Genomic DNA, 22264 nt, shown 5'->3' on the forward strand with positions numbered 1-22264 from the left:
CCCGGCCCAGGTTCCTTTTTCTGTTCCTACCCAGGATCCCACATTTTATTTAGCAGTCATGTCTCCTTAGGCTCTTCTTGGTTGTGATAGTTTCTCAGGCTTTCCCTTTTTTGGATGACCATGGCTGTTTTGAGGAGTACTAGTCAGGAATTTTGTAGACTGTCCCTCAGTTGACATTTGTCTGATGGCTTTCCCAACTGGGGTAATGTGTTTGGGGAGGAAACCACAGAGGCGAGCTGCCACCCTCATCACCTCCTATCCAGGGCACATGCTGTCAACAGTGTGCATCATTATTGATGTGAACCTCCATCACCTGACTTGAGGTAGTGCTGGTCAGCTTTCTTCACTGTACCATTACTCTTTCTCCCTGCCTTTCTGTACTGTACTCTTTGAAAGAAAGTCACTGTTTATTTGTAGCCCACACCATGCATCAGGGAGCTGCCCTCCTGGCAGCTGGTGCCTATGAGGTTGGTACTGGAAGCTCAAAGGTAAGACAGTGACACCTGCTGGTGAAACATAGTGTCTACTCTTCCATAGACACTAGAAGAGAATGGAAGAGTTTCCAGAATGCCCAAGGTGGATCCAGAATATCTTTAAGTGTGGTTTCTGATGGTCTGGAAAGAAGCAGAAAGAAGCTATTTTAGAAACAAGCAGAAACTTAATTTTTTTTCATAAATTCTTGGTACTCACGTATCTGGAGTGGAGAGAGATTTAATATGAGAGAGCCTCTCTGATTTAAGTATGAAAGTCAAACCAGAAACCAATCCCCTCATCTGCTACAAAGAATTTTATAGCAGCTTTGCTAGGAGGTGTCTTTGTTATTTAAGCATCATCTTCGGAAGGAAGAGAGGGTGGGTTGAGAAGGTTATAAGGAAGACAAAGGACTCCTGCCTGGGGGAACTTATCAGTTGGAGACCCAGTAAAGATGCAGAAATGTTCATTTCCCTTTTAAAAAAAGGATTTATTGAGATTTAATCTATATAACATATAATTCATCCATTTAAAATGTACAGTTCAAAGGGTTTTAGTATATTCATAAAATTGGACACCCGTCAGCATTATCCATTTTAGAATCTTTTCATCACCCCCAAAAAGAAACCTCACATCCCTTAGCTGTCACTTACAAACACTGTATATCCCCCAGCCCCTGGCAACCACTCATGTACTTTCTACAGATTTGCCTATTCTGGACATTTCATGTAAGTGAAATGATACACAACGTGATTTTTTTGTTACTGGGTTTTTTCACTTAGCATACTTTCAAGGTTCATCCATGTTGTAGCATATATTAATGTTTCATTAATTTTTATCATCATGTAATATTCCAGTTTATGGATATTACCACATTTTGTCTATTCACCCTTGATGGACGTTTTGGTTGTTTCACCTTTTGGCTATTATGAGTAATGTTGCTGTGAACATTCATGTACAAGTTTTTCTGTGGACATGTTCTCATTTTTTGGGGGGTGTATTCCTAGGAGTGTAATTGTTGAATCACACATAACTCTATAATTGGCCTTTTGAAGAACTGCCAGACTGTTTTCAGAAGTGATGACATCAACTTACATTTCCACGTGCGATGTATAGGAGTTTCTCCACATCTCCATCAATGCTGTTGCTATCTGTCTTTTGGATTGTAACCATCCTACTGGATGTGCAGTGATATCTCATTGTGATTTTAATTTGTATTTCCCTAATGATGTTGAGCATCTTGTCATGTGCTTTTGGGCATTTGCATATCTTCCTTGGAGAAATATCAGTTAAGATCCATTGCCTATTTAAAAATGGGGTGCCTTTTCATCCTTGAATTTTCATAGTTCTTTTTAAAAATTATATATATATGTGTGTGTGTGTGTGTATATATATATAATTTTTTTGGGGGGCGGAGTCTTGCTCTGTCGCCCAGGCTGGAGTGCAGTAGCGCGATCTCGGCTCACTGCAAGCTCCACCTTCTGGGTTCACGCCATCCTCCTGCCTCAGCCTCCCGGGTAGCTGGGACTACAGGCACCCGCCACACATTGGCTGATTTTTTGTATTTTTAGTAGAGACGGGGTTTCACCGTGTTAGCCAGGATGGTCTCGATCTCCTGATCTCGTGATCCGCCTGCCTCAGCCTCCCAAAGTGCTGGGATTACAGGAGTGAGCCACTGCACCCGGCTCCATGTATATATATGTAAAATTTTAAGAGGCAAGATGTTGTTTTGTCACCTAGGCTGCAGTGCAGTGGTGTGATCACAGCTCACTGCAGCCTCTATCTCCCAGGATCAAGCGATCCTCCCACCTCCACAGGTATGTGCCACCATGCCTGGCTGATTTTTAAAATTTTTTATAGAGACAAGGTATCACTGTTTCCCAGGCTGGTCTTAAACTCTTGGGCTCAAGTGATCTTCCCATCTCAGCCTCTTGAATAGCTGGGACTAGAGGCACCCTATGCCATCATGCCTGGCTAATTTTTTTTTTTCTTTTTTGGTAGAGACAGGGTCTTGCTATATTGCCCAGGCTGGTCTCAAACTTCTGGCCTCAAGGGATCTTACTACCTTGGCCTTCTAAAGTGCTGGGATTACAGGCGTGAGCCACCGCGGCTCCCAGGAGTAACCTTATGTTCTTAAAATGCCATCTTGGAACCAGAAGTATGCTGGGTGTATACGTTTGTCATCTCATAACAGCAGTTCACTGTGTTTTTCTTCATTATGTAATAGTTGGAGCTGCCAGAAAGTCTTCATTTTGACTTTTTTCCTCAGTGTTTTTTTAAATCTTTATTGAGATATAATTGATATACACAATAGTCTTGCACATATTTAATGCATACAATTCGATAGGCTTGTATATACCCCCTGATACCATCACCACAGTCAAGGTAATAAACAGATCCATCACCTTCACAAGTTTTCTTGTGTCCCTTTGCTGTTTTGTGTGTTTTTTTTTTTTTTGTAAGAACATGTAACATAAGATGTACATAACATGTATCATGAGCATGTGACATAAGATCTCTCCTCTTATCACATTTTACAGCATGCAACACCATACAGTCATTCCCCCCCTATTTGTGGTTTTGCTTTCCCTGGTTTCAGTTACCTGTAGACCAAAAATATGACATGGAAATTCCAGAAATAAACAGTTCATAAGTTTTACATTGTTTGCTGTTCTGAATAGTGTGATGAAATCTCATGCAGTCCGCCTAGGACATAAATTGTCTTTGTCCAGTGTATCCACACTGTAGACACTGCCCACCTGTGTGTCCCTTAGTAGCCCTCTTGGTTATCAGGCTGGAGATCACAAGAAGAATGAGTACAGTACCATAAGATGTTTTGAGAGAGAAAGAGAAAGGCCATATCCCCATAACACTTATTACAGAATATTATTATAATTGTTCTATTTTATTGTGAATCTCTTACTGTGCCTGATTTAGAAACTAAATTTTATTATGGGTATGTATAGGAAAAACATATGCATATATAGGTATGTATATACAGGTGGGAAATTCACTTGAGCCCAAGAGTTCAAGACCAGCCTGGGTAACACAGTGACACCTTGTCTCTAAATTTTATTGTAGGTATGTATATATAGGAAAAACATAGTATATACAGGGTTCAGCACCATCCATGGCTTCAGGCATCTGCTGGAGGTCTTGGAACGTATCCCCCTCAGATAAGGGAGGATGACTGTATTGTTAACTGTAGGTACTTTGTACAGCAGATATCTGGAACTTATTTATGTTTTATAACACTAGCTTTATATCCATTGAACAACTCCCCATTTCCTGCTCTCCATACCCCCTGGCAACCACCATTCTATTTTCTGCTTCCATATTCGTTCAGTGGGTGTGACACTTATTCATTTCCTGGAGCACTAGTTACACAGCAGAGCAATTTCATGATTAGATGGGTGCACGTATTAGATTTGGAAGATGAAGCAGATACATTTAGGAAACACTTGAGTGTTTAATTTTCTCTTGGAAATTTAATGTTTACCTCAGTTTTAATGAAGGAAGGTTTCTGGAAGGATACATTTGTATTATGTACCAAGTTTTCTTTGGAGTAGTAGTAAACTCATAGGAATTAATGAGAATAAATTTGTAATGCAGCAATTGTTTTTTAATATGAAATAATAAAAACTCCATTTTCTAGTTGGTTTCTTCTTTTTTGTACTGTTAAAAATATACCTGCATTTAGCTTACTCAATGTATAAGTTAATAAGTATTTGAAACATTGGTTCAACTTCCTAATGCTTTGCATTTAACTGGACTTGGTGACTATTGGTTTTAATCTCTATGCTTGGTGACAAGCTTTTAGTCTCTATGCTCCTTTATTTATTTGGTAGTTATTTTTGCTTAGAAGCAATATTTTCTATTAGTTTGACAAGGGTAGGAGAAATAGGCCTCTGCCATGTAAATATTTAATGTGCGCTAAATATTTGTTGAATTGTTTAGAAGAAGCAAATAAATTGCTAACGAGGAAGTTGGACATTTCAGGATTCAGCAATTGAAAGATTTGTCTAGATTTCCTACCTAGAAATAGCAGCTTTCCATTGACAGTCTGCAAGAAATATGCTGTTGTTTCAGATTATAAAACAGCTTTATAAACTAATATGGAATATAAATGAAAATGCTTTACTAGAATACTGAGTACTATCTAATATCAGTATTTCAAGGTTAAACCCTGAAACATTTAACAGATTATTGTAATACTTTGCAAATAGGATTTTTTTTGCAGGATCTAACATATATATGTGTATATTCAGTTTTTAAAAATGTTTTCATTGTAGAAAGTATTAACCATATTGAAGAGATTCGGTACGATGAGTGCCCTTGAAACTCCATCACTCAGTTTAAACATTTATCAGCTCATGGCCAATCTTGTTTCATCTCTGTCCACTCCCTCACCCCTACGCCCAGGTTTTTTTTTTTTTTAAGCGCCTTAAACAACAGAAATTTATTCTCTTACAGCTCTGGAGGTCAAAAGTCCAAAATCAGTTTTAGTGAGCTAATACCAAGATACAGGCTAGGGCTGCATCCCACCGGAAGGCTCTAGGGGAGAATTTGCTTGCCTGCCTTTTCTAGCTCTTGGGGCCGTCTGCATTCCTGGGTTCATGGCCTCTTTATCTTAAAAGCCAGCAGCATATCTGTCATCTTCTCTGCTTCCACCATCACATCTCCTTTTCTTAAAAAATGGAAGTAAAATCCATATTACATATCACCATTTTAACCATTTTGAAGTATCCAATTCAGTGACTTTTAGTACATTCACAATGTTGTATGACCATCACCACTATTAGTGTTGTACGACCATCACCACTGTTTAATCCACAACATTTTCATTAGCTCCAAAAGAAACTTTGTGCCCATTAAGGAATCACTCTCAATTTCCTCCTTTTCCCAGCCCGGCTCTAATGAAGAATGCTGTTGTCAACACTGGTGGTTGTATAAGATTTTGTTTGAGTGCTTATTTTCAGTTACCTTGGCTATACAACAAGAAATGGAATTGCTGGAGCATATAGTAATTCTGTGTTTAATCTTTTGAGGAATTGTTCAAACTCTTTTCCACAGTGGCTTATAATTTTATATTCCCACTAGAAATGTATGAGGGCCCAATTTCTCCACATGTTTGCCAACACTTGCTATTTTACTTTAAAAATTCTAGTGGGCATGAAGAAGTAGATCCCAAATGACTTCTTTTTTAAGACAGGATCTCACTCTGTCACCCAGGCTGGAGTGCAGTGGCATTACCATAGCTTACTGCAACCTCTAACTCCTGGGCTCAAGCAATCCTCCCACCTCAGTCTCCACAGTAGCTGGGAATTCAGGTGTGCACCACCATGCCCAGCTAATTTTTTATTTTTTGTAGAGATGGGGTCTTGCTGTGTTGCCTAAGCTGGTCTGGAGCTCCTAGCCTCAAGCAATCCTCCCAGCTTGACCTCCCAAAGTGCTAGGATTATAGACATGAGCCACTGTGCCTGCTTCCCACAATCGATTTTTAAAGACATTTTGGCCTAAACGATATATAGACTTTCTACCTGTAAGTCCTCTCCCCTTTTTGCTTTTTGTTCTCAGTGCTTACAAATTAATAAAAATGCTTCGCATTTGTTAGACATCTGCTGTGTGCTTGGAACTGTGTTGAGCTCTTTTCATTTACATGATGTGATTTACAGACTATAGATGGACTTGATTTCACCAGCAACCCAGATTCCTATGTATAAACAACCCAGACAGTAATAGAGGTGAGCCTGAGAGTAGGTGTGTCCCATTAAGGAATCTTGAAATAGGAAATTTCTGCAGCTACATACATTTGGAAATGATAACGCTTATGACAGGAGGAAATTCTGCTTGCAGGAGGATTCACTCTAGGGTTCCTTTAAATAGCAAGTTCCCCCAATTGATGAATCGTAAGTTCAATGTGCTCAATCTGAAGAATGGACCCCTATTGTAGAATGTCATCTTTATGTTAAATGAGGCACTCCTAACCACTTACTTGTGCCTCAGGCCATCCTCTCAAGTCCTATTCAGCAGAAGCAAATGAGAGTATCGTAACAGGGCTCATGAAGTGATAACAGGAAAATATCCACGGATTTGGTAATTAGAAAGTCACTGGCACTCAATTTGAAAAGGGCTGTTTCTGAACTGGGTAGGGATAGGGCAGAGAAACCCAGCACTGAAGGCAGTATCGCAGCCGGTTTTGTTTTGAGGGTTGGGGGAAGGCTGGGGGTTGAGAAATCAATGGGATAGTGTGAAGTCAAGATAAATGACTCCTTTCAAAAAGATAGAATGAGCCAGAAAGGAGAAGGGAGAAGATACAAGGTCAAGGGGTGATTGGATTCATATTTTTTAGGAAGAAAAACCAACCATATTTTTATAGATTCTGGGAATAGAGCTGGATGGACAGGAGATGTTGAAGATACAGAGAAGAGATAAATGACAGGTGCACCCTAATGAACAAATGGGTCAAGGACACAGATGGAATGCTTAGCTTTAGGGGAGGAGGGGTTGTTGTCCACAGGGACTAAGGAATGGAGGTGAGGGTGATGTCCAGTGGATGGGCTTCTGCGGAGGAAGCAAAATAGGAAATTTCCATCTGATGCTCTTACACCTGGTTCTTACTTCAGAAAGACAGTAATCTGCTTAGCATGAAAAGCTGAATTATGAGAATGGCTGCCTAAAGGAACGGGGGAGAGAAGAACTGACCAGAATAAAGAAATTATCCTAAAGGACAGCCATATCCCATTAAGATAACTTCTCGGTGCTTTGGACTGGGCCAGCATGGGGCTGAGTGGCCCGTTCGTCTGATCCAGCACTGCATTTCGAATATTCTACTCAAGTGTAAGCTCTGGTGGGTGTCACACGTGGACATGTTATCCTTGTGTGGCTCTGTAATTTTATTCCTGATTCGATTCCCCTCTCTTCTTTCATTTACAAACCTTTCCGATGTGTCCTTTGGAACTCCTGCTCTGTTGTAAAGAATCCCCCAGTATTCTTAGCATCTTCTCTGAATATTCCCACCATGTCAAGGGTTAAATGAACACTGGATGTCCCTGAAGATTAGTAGTCCCCTGAAGCTGCTGCCAGTCTTACAACAAAGACACCCAAACTTGTGTGTGTTTACCCTGTGGTAGGAATCATTCAAAGCACTTTGAACATATTAGCTAATTTAATCCTCATGACAACCCTATGAAGTTGATGCTATTAGTTTTTACCTAGCACCAACTTCTTGAGGTACCAAGAGATGTATAGAACTTGACCAAAGGCAAACAGCTAGTAGGTGGCAAAGTCGAAAGATAAACCCGGGAAGCATGGCATCAGAATTTTTACTCTTGACAACTAAAACATACTTTCTAAAGCCCTTTCAAGTTGAGGGCACTGAATTCCCTCATACTCCAAATACTACTTCTCCAGGGGGTGGGGTATTGGTGTTACCAATTCCTAAATCTTTTCAAGGTTTTGTGTTCTAAATCTAGGTTTACTAGGCCTACTCCAAGTAGCTAGTGTTCTGCTTTTTTGGGTTGGCTAAGCCCACTAATCCTTGTTGCTGTGTCTTATTTCTGGTTTGTTTTTGTCCTTCAGGGTTTGTAATTTAAAAAAATCCTCTTTATTGCCATATTAAGGGGGTTTGAGGAGGTTGTGGAGTTAAATGCTTGTGTTTAATGTCCTACTTTGAACTTGAACTGCTAGGTTGGTTTAACATTAGAAAATATATTAATTTACCACTTACCGTATTAAAGGAAAAAGCATGTGATTGTCTCAATAGACCTACTTGGCCATCCTTGTCTTGGTTTATTCCCTAAAGAGACTTGCGTTTTCTAAAGAGGGTGCATCTGCATGAGTGTTCACAGCAGCATTGTTAGTAGCGCCACAAAGCTGTAAACCATTCACACGATCGTGCACATGTTCACAGGCAGGAGAGGAGGTGGACAGTTTGTCATACAGTCAGTTATATAGTACATGACTATGGAATAGTAAAATTATTTTCCTGTAGCTAAATATGTATTAATATGGATAAGTCGCAGAAAGTAATATTGAATGACAAAAGCGAAGTATACAGTTGTGTACTGCATAATGACATTTCAGTCAGTGGTGGATGGCATATAGATGGTGGTCCCATAAGATTATAATACTGTATTTTTACTGTACGTTTAAATATGTTTTCTACGTTTAAATATGTTTAGATACCCAAGTACTTGCCATTGTGTTACAATTGCCTGCAGTAGTCAGTACAGTAACATGCTAGGAGCAATAGCCTATACCGTATAGCCTAGGTGTGTAGTAGCCGCATCATCTAGGTTTGTGTAGGTGCACTCTATGATGTTCACACAATGATTGAAATCGCCTGACAATGTATTTCTCAAAGTGTATCTCTGTCATTAAGTGATACATTAACTGGAGTTTTATTTTTATAAACTTAAAAAACAAGTTCAACGAAACAGCACATTGTTTTAAAACTGAAACTTAGAGGGGAGCAATGACCAAAAAGTTGAGGATTGTAATTCCCTCATGGGGGCAGGAATAAGTGGAGATCTGATCAGGGATCTGCTGACAGGGAGCTTTGTCAATGACACTGTTGTGTCTGTCAAGTTGGGTGGTAGATTAATAAGTACTGGTATTATTCTTATGCTTTATGACTTTGAGATATATATATATTATACTCTTTTATTGTGCTAAAAAACTTAGCACCGTTTTATAGTCTACAATTCAGTGGCGTCAAGTACATTCACAATGTTGTGCAACTATCACCACCTTCTGAAAGTTTCAAAATCACCCTGGAAGGAAACCCTGTACCCATGAAGCAGTCACATCTCATTTCCTCTGATCTCTCCAGCCCCTGGCAACCACTCATCTGCTTTCTGTCTCTATGGGTTTGCCTATTCTGGACATTTCACGTGAATGGAATCATATATATGGACTTTTGTATCTGGCTTCTTTCATTTACCATAATGTTTTTGGGGTTTTTCCACGATGCAACATGTTTTAGTACTTTTTTTTAAATGACCAAATAATAGTCCATTGCATAGATATGCCACATTTTGTTTGCCCATTCACATGTTGATGGACATTTGGATTGCTTCTACCTTGTGGCCATTGTAAACAGGGCTGTTATGACTATTTGTGTACAAAATTTTGTTTGAGCACCTGCTTTCAATTCTTTTTTTAAAGTTTTTAAAAATGTTTGTTTGTTTGTTTGAGATGAGGTCTCACTCTGTAACCCAGGCTGGAGTGCAGTGGTGCAGTCTCTGCTCACTGCAGCCTCCCCATCTTGTGAGCCTAAGCTGTCTTCCCACCTCAGCCTCCTGAATAGTTGGGACTATAGCTGCAAGCCACCATGCCCAGCTAATTGTTTTTATATTTAATATTTTTGGTAGAGATGGGGTTTCACCATGTTGCCCAGGCTGGTGTCAAACTCCTGAGCTGAGGCAATCCACCCGCCTCGGCCTCCCAAAGTGCTGGGATTACAACGCCCAGCCTTGCTTTCAGTTCTTTTGGGCATAAACGTGTGAGTGGAATTGCTGAGTTAAATGGTAATTCTGTATTTAACTTATTGAGGAACCACGAAACTGTTTTCCACAGTGGCTGCATGTTTTACATTCCCATCAGCAATGTATAAAGGTTCTGATTTCTCCACATCCTCACCAACGCTTGTTTTTTTTTGTTTGTTTGTTTTTTTTCTTTTAAGATTATGGCTATCCTAGTAGGTATGAAATGGCATCTCATGATGGTTTTGACTTCCATTTCCCTGATGACTACTAATGTTAAGCATCTTTTCATGTGCTTCTTGGCCATTGGATATCTTCTTTAGAGAAATATCTATTAGATTTAGTGACCTATTTTTTAAGTGTACAATTTTTAAAATATTTCATAGCTCAAATATTTTAAAACAGATACTTGGCATGTGCATGGCAGATACTTCTTTTCTCTGTGGTAGTAATAATAAAGAAGGCTTTTTAATCAAGCAGTTGATCGAACTGCTATGGAAACAGATTAAAACCTCAAAGATCCCTTGGTAGGCAGGTAGTTTTAAATTGCCGACAGTATTGGCTCTAAGTCAGTATAATAGAGAAATGTATTTGAGTAAGGGGAATAAAGGAAATTACATTTTAAAGAATTTTTTAGTATAAACCTAAACCAAAAAATTGGCTCATAAAAGGTATTTTTTTTAGATACATGAATTTACCTAATTTATTCATTCACCAAATATGAATGGGGAATGAAGTACTGGGAGCAGAAGCTTAAAATATTTAAATAAATTTTTACGTGGTTGATGCCTGCCTGCCTGCCTTCCTGCCTGCCTCCCTCCCCTCCCCTGTCCTCTCCTCCCCTCTCCTCTTTTCTTTTCTTCTTGCCATAACTTTTCCATCATACCATGTTTACATCAAGCAATGTAAAAATTACTGTTGAATTTACTCGGTAAATATCTACTTTTATGTATTTCAGAGACTATATTTAGTGTTTTATTCCTTGCATTATAAAATTGACAGGACATTTACTCCATGTGTATTTTTCAGAAATCTTTATGTTAATGACTACATGAAGATCTGCCTGATTAAGAAATACTTTTCTTGGACAGAGGGTAATAGAACTGTGTGCCAGCCTGGTGGTTTTTCCTCACACCATCTCATCCGTGACTCTGATTTTTTTCTTCATGTCTTTATAGCCTCTTCCCGAGAAGTTTGTGGTAAAAGGTGTTGTGGATCGTTTTTCAGAAGAGTTTGTGGAGACCAGAAGAAAAGCTTTGGATAAATTTCTAAAAAGAATTACGGATCATCCTGTGCTCTCTTTCAATGAACACTTTAATGTTTTCCTTACTGCGAAGGTAAGGGCAGAAGTTTACATACTCTTCTCCCATATTACCATTCTTGGGGCTCTTTGCTAAAAGCTGTTCTGAGCAAGACTCGGTCTCTACAAAAACTGTTAACAAATAGCTGAGTGTGATGTTGTGCGCCTGTAGTCCCAGCTACCCGGGAGGCTAAGGCAGGAGAATAGCTTGAGCCCAGGAGTTTGAGGCTTCAGTGAGCTATGATCGTACCACTCCACTGCACTGCAGCCTGGGTGACAGAGTGAGACCCTATCTCTTTAAGAAAAAAAAAAAAAAAGCTGTTTTGATCTTTCAGAAGCCACCTTCATGAGCGAATGGTTCACTATAACAGGGTTGTCGTAAAATTGGTCTTTTTTTGGGTACCTATGTGCATTAGCATGCTTTTTTTGCATTAGCAAATCCGTATAGTTGGATTCTATGTTAATATTTAGGAAATCTATCCCCACCCCCATCGAGGACCCCACCCACTTACAGCAGCAGAGGAAGTTAGAATATTTGCTCTGCCAAAAGCAGAGCTAAGTGTTTCTTTAAACACTTGGCAATATGACTGGGTGAGGCCAGTCTGACCAACAATGGGCACAGAAGAGAAGGAACATTTGAGTGTTCGGTGAGGGTGTTCTTCATAAGGGCACTTTGAGTGATTACTTGCAGCTGCATTTTGCGGACAAGGAAACGCAAGTTCCGGGAACTTGTCCTTGTTCAGGTAGTGTCACTAGGATCTCAAGTTGGGTCTTTGTGGCTGCTGAGTATCAGACTGATACATCCCTGTGTATCAGACTGCCTGATTGTTACTTATCTGCAGCCATGTTCCTTTCAGGTGGACATTTGCCAGATAAAGCATTTGGGTCCCACACAGCTGCCAGATTCTGTGTATTCAAACTCAAGTTGGTTGTCCACTAGCCTTTCTCTACACTTCCCCGTTGGCAGAACCGGCCAGAAAACCCGAGGTGCTGCCCTCCCGCTGTCTGCAGAAATGGGGTCACGTGCTCAGACCCTCCTGCTAGCTTCCCTCCAGTCCCATCTGTTTGGTTTCAAGTATCATGTTCCCATGTTCAGGCCATATGTAACATGTTCCATGTTGGCAAGGGTATTGTGGTCCGGATACTTTCTATTTTTCAAATCTGCAAAATTGAGAAGTAGTTATAGATAACATTAGTTGATATTAAAGACTTCAGAAAGTGTGCCATTCTTCCCTCAATGGAAGCCACATGACAAAGTCCTTTAGTTGTGTTTTATAACCTCAGTTGGCATTGAGCCTTAGCCTTATTGACAACATTCCAATTCAGCGTCTCTTTTTCCCAGAGGCTTTCCCTGCCTACAGGTTGGACTGGTACACTTCTTAAAAATAAGTATTTCCTGGCGAACTGATCCTTAGGTATAATTCCTTCAACTCGTACTCAAAGTACAATACATCCTGTTCTCCAAAAGCACAACTCACTCTCTCCCCCAAGCACAATTCACTCCATTTTCCAGAAAGCCCTCAAGTACAGTCATGTTTACTGAACAAAAAAGAAGAGGGAGGGAAAAGCTTGGACCCCTGGTTGTTAGGAATGTGCGTGAAGAATAAGTAGGAAAGAGGGTGTGTGTGTGAGACAGAGACAGAGAGAGAGAGAAGGATATTTATCTATCTGTGGGCCAAGCAGTATGAAAATGACTTAAAAATTATAAGGTCCTTTACTGCCTTGATCAAAATCCAACTCCGTGTGAGTGAATACAGGAAAGCTAGCTTTAAACAGAACAAATTCTAGCCCTAGTTCAGTACCACTTGCTGAACAAAATGTGCTAAACAGCCTTATCTTTTCTTTAAAATTTTAAAAAATTGTGATAAAATACACATAACATTTACCATCCTAACGATTTCTAAGTGTACAGTTCAGTAGTGTTAAGTATATTTAAATTAGTTATGCAGCTCATCTTCAGAACGTTTGCGTCCTGCAGATCTGAAACTCTATGCCCATTAAATGTCAGCAGCCTATTCCCCCTCTTCCAGCTGCCTCATTTTTTCCTTTAACATACCTTGAATAACTTGATCTTGTTCTTAGATGAGCCACTTACATGTTCTACCTTAGGGAATGCAGAGACGCTCTTCCTTTTCCTTGTGATGACATGAGCTTATCAACCAATTAGAAGTGTCCTTAAGAAGAAGCCAATAAGGCTGTGTGTAGTGACTCATGTCTGTAACACCCAGCACTTTGGGAGGCCAAAGCAGGTAGATCACCTGAGCTCAGGAGTTCATGTCCAGCCTGGGCAACATGGTGAGACCCCATCTCTATATATTAAAAAGCAGCAGCAGCAGCAGCCAGTAATGCTGGGAGAAATGGGGACGCTCAACAGCAACTATATACAAGTCAATATTTTCATCTTTGGCAGAGTGGGTACAGTAATCAGATAGATACTACTAAATAACTTTATTCAACATGTAAATTAACTTGGTTAACTGGGACACCCTTTCACAGCTCTACTCGAAGCGGAGCCTGTGCAGTCCAGTGAGCCCATTTGACTCTAGTCCCACTCATAAAAATGCTGTCTGCAGAGGTAATTCCAAGGACTCTGAGGCTTCAGTTATAGTCTTGTGAAGGCCTCGAGCCTTTGAGGATGTTTCTTGTCTAGAATGTGGGAGGACAGGATGGAATCTCTAGACCTACTTGGCCATCCTTGTCTTGGTTTATTCCCTAAAGAGACTTGCGTTTTCTAAAGAGGGTGCATCTGCATGAGTGTTCACAGCAGCATTGTTAGTAGCGCCACAAAGCTGTAAACCATTCACACGATCATGCACATGTTCACAGGCAGGAGAGTAGGTGGACAGTTATAATATATATATATTGTATATATTATATATAATATATATGGACAGTTATATATAAACCTATATATATACGCACATTGAAACCTCAATAGGAAAGGGTGGGTCAAGAGCAAAAATGAAGGCCTGAAGAAGGAAGTGAATTCAAAAGGAGTCTACACTCAGATACTATAGAGATCTCAGCCTGAAATTGTACATCAAATACAGTCAGTTATATAGTGAGCACTCTCTCAGGCAGCCTGACTCTGAAGGGAAGGAGAGAGGTGGAGAGATACTAGAGGAGATTGCTGCTGTTTTTAAGATGGGTTGACCGGGTGCAGTGGCTCACGCCTGTAATCTCAGCACTTTGGGAGGCCGAGACGGACAGATCACGAGGTCAGGAGATCGAGACCATCCTGGCGAACACAGTGAAACCCCGTCTGTAGTAAAAAATACAAAAAACTAGCCGGGCGAGGTGGCGGGCGCCTGTAGTCCCAGCTACTCGGGAGGCTGAGGCAGGAGAATGGCGTAAACCTGGGAGGCGGAGCTTGTAGTGAACTGAGATCCAACCACTGCATTCCAGCCTGGGCGACAGAGCGAGACTCCGTCTAAAGAAAAAAAAAAAAAAAGATGGGTCAGCCTTGGGTGTATTTTACATGCTGAGGGGTTAGAAGTTGAGGATACAGACAGGAGAGGGGATCATTGGTAGGGCAAGCCCCTTGGTTTGGGGAAGGTCACAGAAGAAGACTTCTGTCACCAAATTTCAGGGTGGGGGTGGGAGCGGATTTTCCCCAAACACCAGGCAGCAATTGCCAGCTGGATGTCCACCAGTTTAATTCACACATTATTTACCTGGACATAGCATCAGATCCCACAGACTGGGGACTCAGTCCCCAAGACTGAGAGCTTCCAGATGTCAGACATTAAGTTCAAGCCTCAAAAACTTCTGACCAGCCAGCTTCAAGTTGGGCTTCCCGTGACCCCTTCTTCGGGTTCCATTAATTTGCTGGAGCAGTTCACAGAACTCAGAGAAACACATTTACCAGCTTACTATAAAGGATATCACAAAGGATACAGATGAAGAGTGGCATTGGGCGAGGCGTGGGGGAAGGGACGTGGAGCTTCCATGCCCTCCCTGGGTGTACCACCCTTCAGGAAACTCCAAACATTCAGCTCTCCAGAAGTTCTCTGAACCCAGCTCTCTTGGGTTTTTGTGGAAGCTTCGTGACAGCGGCATTCCATCCTCCAGGGTGCGGAGAGGGACCCTGTCTGGAATGAGGGCCTTATGACCCATAGTCAGAAAGCCTGGGGAAGAGTCGAGTGCTGCCTTGGGGCAGGTGAAAGGAGGGCAGGAGAAGGTCAGAGAGATTCTGTTTCCTGAGGCTTAACACACCCAACATTAGAGTGAAAAGACTGGAACAAGGGCTGTGGAGGTTATAAGCCAGGAACTGTGGACAAAAACCTATATATATATATATATATACACATTGAAACCTCAATAGGAAAGGGTGGGTCAAGAGCAAAAATGAAGGCCTGAAGAAGGAAACGAAGAAGGAAGTGAATTCAAAAGGAGCCTACACTCAGATACTATAGAGACCTTAGCCTGAAATTGTACATCAAATGTGGAGGGACTGTCGGGCCATGTTAGCCGTGAATTCCGCGTCCCCTGCTCTATCCTCTGCATCAGGCCACGTCACCAGAAAGCTGTCCTTGTTCTGGGTTCCTTTATCTCCCTCTAGTCATCCCCTTCTAAGTCTGGGAATTAACATTCTGTTTGTATTGAGGGTGGATATGAGGAACAGACACCTGTACCTTCTGTAAAACCATTTTGGAAGCTACCCTTTCAGTAGCTGACACAGGACAACCTGAAGATGGTATAGATTCCTCTTAGGGTTTGATGATAGGAGGAAGCTTGTTTTATCAGGCAGGCTAATATGCTTTTTTTTTTTTTTTTTTTTTTTTTTTTCTTTTTTGAGGCAGTCTTGCTTGGTTGCCCAGGCTGGAGTGCGGTGGCACGATCTCAACTCACTGCAACCTCCGCCTTCCAGGTTCAAGTGATTCTCATGCCTCAGCCTCCTGAGTAGCTGGGACTACAGGTGCACGCCACCACGCCCAGCTAATTTTTTTTTTTTTTTGTATTTTTAGTAGAGACGAGGTTTCACCATGTTGGCCAGGCTGGTCTTGGACTCCTGACCTCAAGTGATCTGCCCACCTTAGCCTCCCAAAGTACTGAGATTACAGGCATGAGCCACCGTGCCTATATTTAGATACAATGGGTTATGAAACTCAGCATATTTCCAGTTTTGCCTTCAAGAAATCCAGGGTTAAAATATTTTGCTGTTTACAGCATCCATCCTTGGCCTGAGTTTTCTAGAAATGTTTTTCTGTCACTGTTTCCTGCTTTCCACCCTTTACTCCCTTTATATGGCTTTAGTTGGGGTATAAATAAATGAGTGATGGATCTCAGAACCTCTGCTCTTCAGTTTTATTCCTAAAGACAACATAGGGTACTTTGTATGGGATAAACAGCGGATCACGCGGTCAGGAGATCAAGACCATCCTGGCTAACACGGTGAAACCCCGTCTCTACTAAAAAATACAAAAAACTAGCCGGGCGAGGTGGCGGGCGCCTGTAGTCCCAGCTACCTGGGAGGCTGAGGCAGGAGAATGGCGGGAACCCGGGAGGTGGAGCTTGCAGTGAGCTGAGATCCGGCCACTGCACTCCAGCCTTGGCGACAGAGCGAGACTCCGTCTCAAAAAAACCAAAAAAAAAACATTATGTTAGAAACAGCGTTGTGTTTAAAGGGCAGTGTGCTCCGGTGAGTGAATTTAAGGATTGGAGTTCAGCTCTGCTGAAAGGGATCTAGGTGTCAACCCACAGGAGCCTGAGTCTGGTGGTTATGACGTCCTGTCCAGGGTCGGCGTGTGAATGTGATTAGGGCCTCTAACTCAGCTCCTTGTTTCCCGAGTCCTCCATTTCCAAACTGAAGCTGCTCTTAGAAGCTGTTTTATTTAGTCCTGCCCATGGAGTGAGTGAGTGCTTTGAGCTTATTCATATATCATCCTCAGGACCTGAACGCCTACAAGAAGCAAGGGATAGCATTGCTGACCAGAATGGGCGAGTCAGTCAAGCACGTCACTGGCGGCTACAAGCTGAGGACTCGGCCGCTTGAGTTTGCTGCCATAGGTGACTACTTAGATACGTTTGCACTCAAACTGGGAACCATTGATCGAATAGCCCAGCGGATCATCAAAGAAGAAATAGGTGAGCTGTCTGTTGAGGTCTTGATTATGCCCTGCAACCACATTGGCAGAAATGCCATTCATGTGTACTACAGAGAATCAAACTGCAAAATGCTAGAGTGACAGAACTAGGCCATCTTTTGCTTATCAAAGAAATACAAGGAGGGGAGGAGTTAGGTGTGACTGGAATGTCACTTTGCACCCCATCCTTTGTCCTACTGTGTCAGCCTTGTGTTTGCTTTTCCCATGGCCAGTACTGCTAATTCGCCAGGTGTTTCCTCTTTTATGCTCTCTTAACTTTAGTTTTAAAAGTGGAGACATAGACTCAACTGCCCTTCATCCATAGGGAACAGTAATTTAATAAACAAACTTAGATACATTTTCTGGCAGAAAGATGATTCAAAAGGACAGCATGGGGACCTATGTTTGCCAAAGTTACGACCCTGATGAATCTTCAGACTTGTGACTGACTCACCCACTCCATCCTGTCCATTTTAAAACCACTTCTCCTGCATGGGGCAGTTGCCGGGGCCTGTAATGATCCTTCCTAGTTTTTGCCTCCACTTCCTTCCCACCCCTCTCAGGGCCACCTGCTTTGCCGCATCCCAGATTGTTGGGATCTTTTGTCTCCTTACATACGTGTGGGGTGGACAGACATGAACAGTGTAAATGATCGCACTGGCATGGGAAGCACGCTGAGAAGGATTCCCCAGCAGTTGCCATTCACTGGTTGCTAAGCCATGATGGAATGGCAAGACTCCTGGTGACAAGTGATGGGCCAGGTTTTCTTTATGGGGGACAAAATAAATCAACATTTTTTTCCCTCATTTCTTGTACTTGTTCCCTCTACTTGATCCACTGATGATACCATGTGGGGCCCATAAGTTTTGGAGATAGCTTTGGATACCATCCACACCTAAGGATCGTGTGGAGTAAATTCTGATGGGATCCAAGGGGCTGAGGTGATCACTGAGTGAGAGTGAGTCTGCCAGTGTAAGACCACATCTCTTGTATCAAAACGTTTCCTAAAATGCCATTGTTTATCCATTGTGACTGATTTTTTTTTAACCTTTAAAAACATCTCCCTAAACCTATATGAAACTCTGCCTCCATTGCCTGTTAAAATACTGCTTCGCAGCTGATGCGGTGGCTCCCGCCTGTAATCCCAGCACTTTGGGAGGCTGAGGCAGGCGAATCATGAGGTCAGGAGATCGAGACCATTCTGGCTAACGCAGTGAAACCCCGTCTCTACTAAAAAAATACAAAAAATTAGCTGGGCATGGTGGCAGGTGCCTGTAGTCCCAGCTACTCGGGAGGCTGAGGTAGGAGAATGGCGTGAACCCAGGAGGTGGAGCTTGCAGTGAGCCAAGATCACGCCACTGCACTCCAGCCTGGGCGACAGAGCGAGACTCCGTCTAAAAAAAAAAAAAAAAAAAAAAATTGCTTCACAGTATGGGTAGACGAGTGGTTATTTTCTTTTGTTCGTTTGTTTGTTTGTTTTTTGACGGAGTCTCACTGTGTTGCCCAGGCTGGAGTGCAGTAGAGCAATCTTGGTTCACTGCAACCTCTGCCTCCTGGGTTCAAGCAATTCTCCTGCTTTAGCCTCCAGAGTAGTTGGGATTACAGGTGTGTGCCGCCATGTCTGGCTAATTTTTTTTTGTATTTTTAGTAGAGATTGGGTTTCACCGTGTTAGCAGGATGGTCTCGATCTCCTGACCTTGTGATCCACCCACATCAGCCTCCCAAAGTGCTGGGATTACAGGCGTGAGCCACCGCGCCTGGCCGGTGTATGGTTATTTTTGAAGATGTTTGGTGGATGTGGCTGCTACTGCTTTTCCCCATAAGGCCCATTATCCAGCGGCATGGCATTCCCATCCATGGGATGGAATGGATTGATGTAACATGAGCTGTCAGAGTTTTAAGCAGTTGTGCTAGAAACATTGTTGTATTTAAAGAAGAGTGGGATCAGGTGAGTGAATGGCCAAAGAAACACATGTTCATGTAGAGAGCTCTTGGCTGTGGTGATTACTGAGTTAGTAATAGCAGCGACTGCTACCCAGCCAGATTTTAATCGGTTTCTCTTCCCCATTCAGAGTATCTTGTGGAGCTGAGAGAGTACGGGCCTGTATACTCCACATGGAGCGCCTTGGAGGGTGAGCTGGCTGAACCCCTGGAGGGTGTATCAGCTTGCATTGGGAACTGCTCTACAGCCTTAGAAGAGCTGACAGATGACATGACAGAAGATTTCCTACCTGTGCTCAGGGAATATATTTTATACTCTGACTCCATGAAGGTAAGCTGGCTTGCTTCTTGTGTATTTGGATACTTTCTTTGTAATAGCAGTTATCAGAAAGTAATGGATTATTGCCTGTTTGCATGTGATATAAGTTTCCTTCTTCCTGGGTGGGCAGGATCAGACATGTGGACTGACATCATGGACATATAAATGGAACACATGGTTAACCAAGTACGTGAATTAAACAAACAGTTTGGGAAGAAATTCTTACTAGTTTCTCTGAGAGTTCAAGAAGATATAATGTTTGTGAAACAAGAACAAGGATGCCATGGAACAGTAATAGATAATTAGAGCTCTTGGAAGTTAAAACATGATTGCTGAAATAAAACTGAATAATAAAGTTGGAAGGTGAAGTTGAAGAAATCTTAAAGTAAGACAAAACAAAAGTATTTGGAAAGTAGAACAGAAATGCAAAAGTATTGAAAATGTGAAAGAAAAGAGACATAGGGGATTAATCCCAAAGGTTCAGCATCTGACTGATAAGAGTTCTTGAGAGAACAGGGAAGACTGAGGGAAGGAAATTGTAAAAGAAATAATACAAGAAAATCCCTCAAAGCCGAAGACATAAATCATCTGATTAAAAGGACATGATAATTGCCCAGCAAAAGGATTGAAAAGATCACCAACCTAAAGCATGTTATTGTGGAATTTTTGAACAAAAGTGATAAGAATTTGAAAGCTTTTTAAAATATAGGGAGGGGCAGATCATATATAAAAGGAACAAGAGTGAGAATGGCTTTGGTCTAGCAGTGGTGAACGAGAAGAGGAACTATGAGGACAAAAAAAATCTTTGGCCTCAAATTCTGTATGCAGAATCCGGAGCGTAGTGCAGGAGGAAATGTGCCAGTGCCCACACTGGAAACTTCCCCAGTCTGCACATAGACTGGCTGGAGAACATCGCTTCAGGAGACTCCAACGATAGTGGCACTGATTAGTGAAAGGCTCAGTCTTCATGACCAATAGAAAAAGATACGTGGCTCAGTGTTGAACAAGCCCACCTCTAAATAGCACCCTCCTACTTCCCAAAGGAGATCTCTAGATGATTAATCCGTCTTTGGAGCAGGTCTAGGGCATCCCATGAGGAAAGACCTGAAGTAGGGACTGACCTGAATTCCAGAGAGCATCCTGTCAGTCAACATTGGGTTGTAAAAATGTAAAACCAGAAAGATCATAGATCCGTGAAAACATTGTACAGATTGAGAAGAGGAATAAAAAATAATCAACTAGTTATAAAAACAAACTATGATGGAAAACTTTAAGTACTTGCCAAAGGACAGAGAATAGTAACAAACTGCCACATACCCATTCTCCTTGTTCCATCTTGTCCCATCAGGTGTGAAGGGTTGATATGTACTAAACTGTGGACAGTGGAAAAGGGAGCCTCTGGTGAATCCCATTCTCATGTGTGCGCTATAAAATTGCTAATAAAACACTTTCAAAGAGAGGATTGAATTTGGATCTCTCAGTGACCAGGGAAATGGTATGAATTTCCTTATCTATAAGTTGGAAACGATGGCAGTGATAGGATAAAGTCAGATGTGAGATCATTAGCCTGAGACCACTAGTTGGAAATTATTGGAACTGAGGCTGTAAACCAAAACTTCTGGCTGTGAATTTGCAGCTCATTGTCCTGTATCACATTGACTTTTGTTTAAAAAAAAATTGGGATATACATATTGAATTTTTGATCCTATGGCCGAAACAAGTATAGAAAGCCATCTTGACTTCCTTAAAATGAACCAGAATATTTCACTTATCGAGTTAATGGTATCTGTTCTTTTTTTTTGAGATGGAGTCTCACTCTGTCACCAGGCTGGAGTACAGTGGTGTGATCTCGGCTCACTGCAACCACCTCCTCCTGGGTTCGGGTGATTCTCATGCCTCAGCCTCCCGAGTAGCTGGAATTACAGGCACCCACCACCACACCCAGCTAATTTTTGTATTTTTAGTAGAGACAGGGTTTCCCCATGTTGGCCAGGAGGAACTTGATCTCCTGACCTCATGATCCGTCCTCCGCCTTGGCCTCCCAAAGTGCTGGGATTACAGGCGTGAGCCACCACACCTGTCTAGTATCTGTTCTTATAAACAAAAATAAGTTTTTACAATTCCTGGAGTGTCCCTGGATTTGTCTCTTATATATACACACCCTTCATCAAATACTCTCTTAACTTTGCCAGATGAAAAATCCAGTGCATACACAGCTCTGGGATACTATAGTACAGATTACTCTGTTTTTGCTTGTGACAAGTATATTAGTACTTAGTATATATTTGTATTTGAAGCACAATTTAAAAATGTCATATAGCAAGGATTTATCTGGCATCTATAAAACATTATTACACTGGGAGACATAAGCTTGTGTAATTTAAGTTAGATATCAAATAAACATTTGTTTGCTCGCTCTTTACCCCCCATGTGTGGGGCATATGTATTGAGTTTCTTGTTTACTGAGCCTGAAAAATCAGGTCAATCAGGCTGAGCGAATGGGATTAATTGTACACAGTCTTGTCTGGGGAAGGGCATGGAAAAGAGGAAGTGTGGACTGGCAATCTCTGAAACCCAAGCTCTACCCTGATAGTCGCTGAGCTGAGTCCAATTAATAAGAAACAGGGCCACCTGCTCCTCCTCTTTTCACCAGGAAAACGTC

At 41.7% G+C, this 22264-nt stretch overlaps 1 protein-coding gene across 5 annotated transcripts in view; it reads left to right on the plus strand.

Annotated features, from left to right (window-relative positions):
* The window catches only part of SNX30 (sorting nexin family member 30), a 125189-nt gene that overhangs the window by 67075 nt on the left and 35850 nt on the right, over positions 1-22264 (plus strand). For all 5 annotated transcript variants that reach the window (XM_003911352.4, XM_009188268.4, XM_009188270.3 and 2 more), the window contains exons 4-6: positions 11135-11293; positions 17148-17343; positions 19415-19614. In XM_003911352.4, coding sequence (XP_003911401.1) covers positions 11135-11293; positions 17148-17343; positions 19415-19614 — 555 coding nt within the window. The remainder of the gene's footprint in view (positions 1-11134; positions 11294-17147; positions 17344-19414; positions 19615-22264) is intronic.

This window comes from Papio anubis, chromosome 13, assembly GCF_008728515.1.
Source record: "Papio anubis isolate 15944 chromosome 13, Panubis1.0, whole genome shotgun sequence".
Taxonomy (NCBI): domain Eukaryota; kingdom Metazoa; phylum Chordata; class Mammalia; order Primates; family Cercopithecidae; genus Papio; species Papio anubis.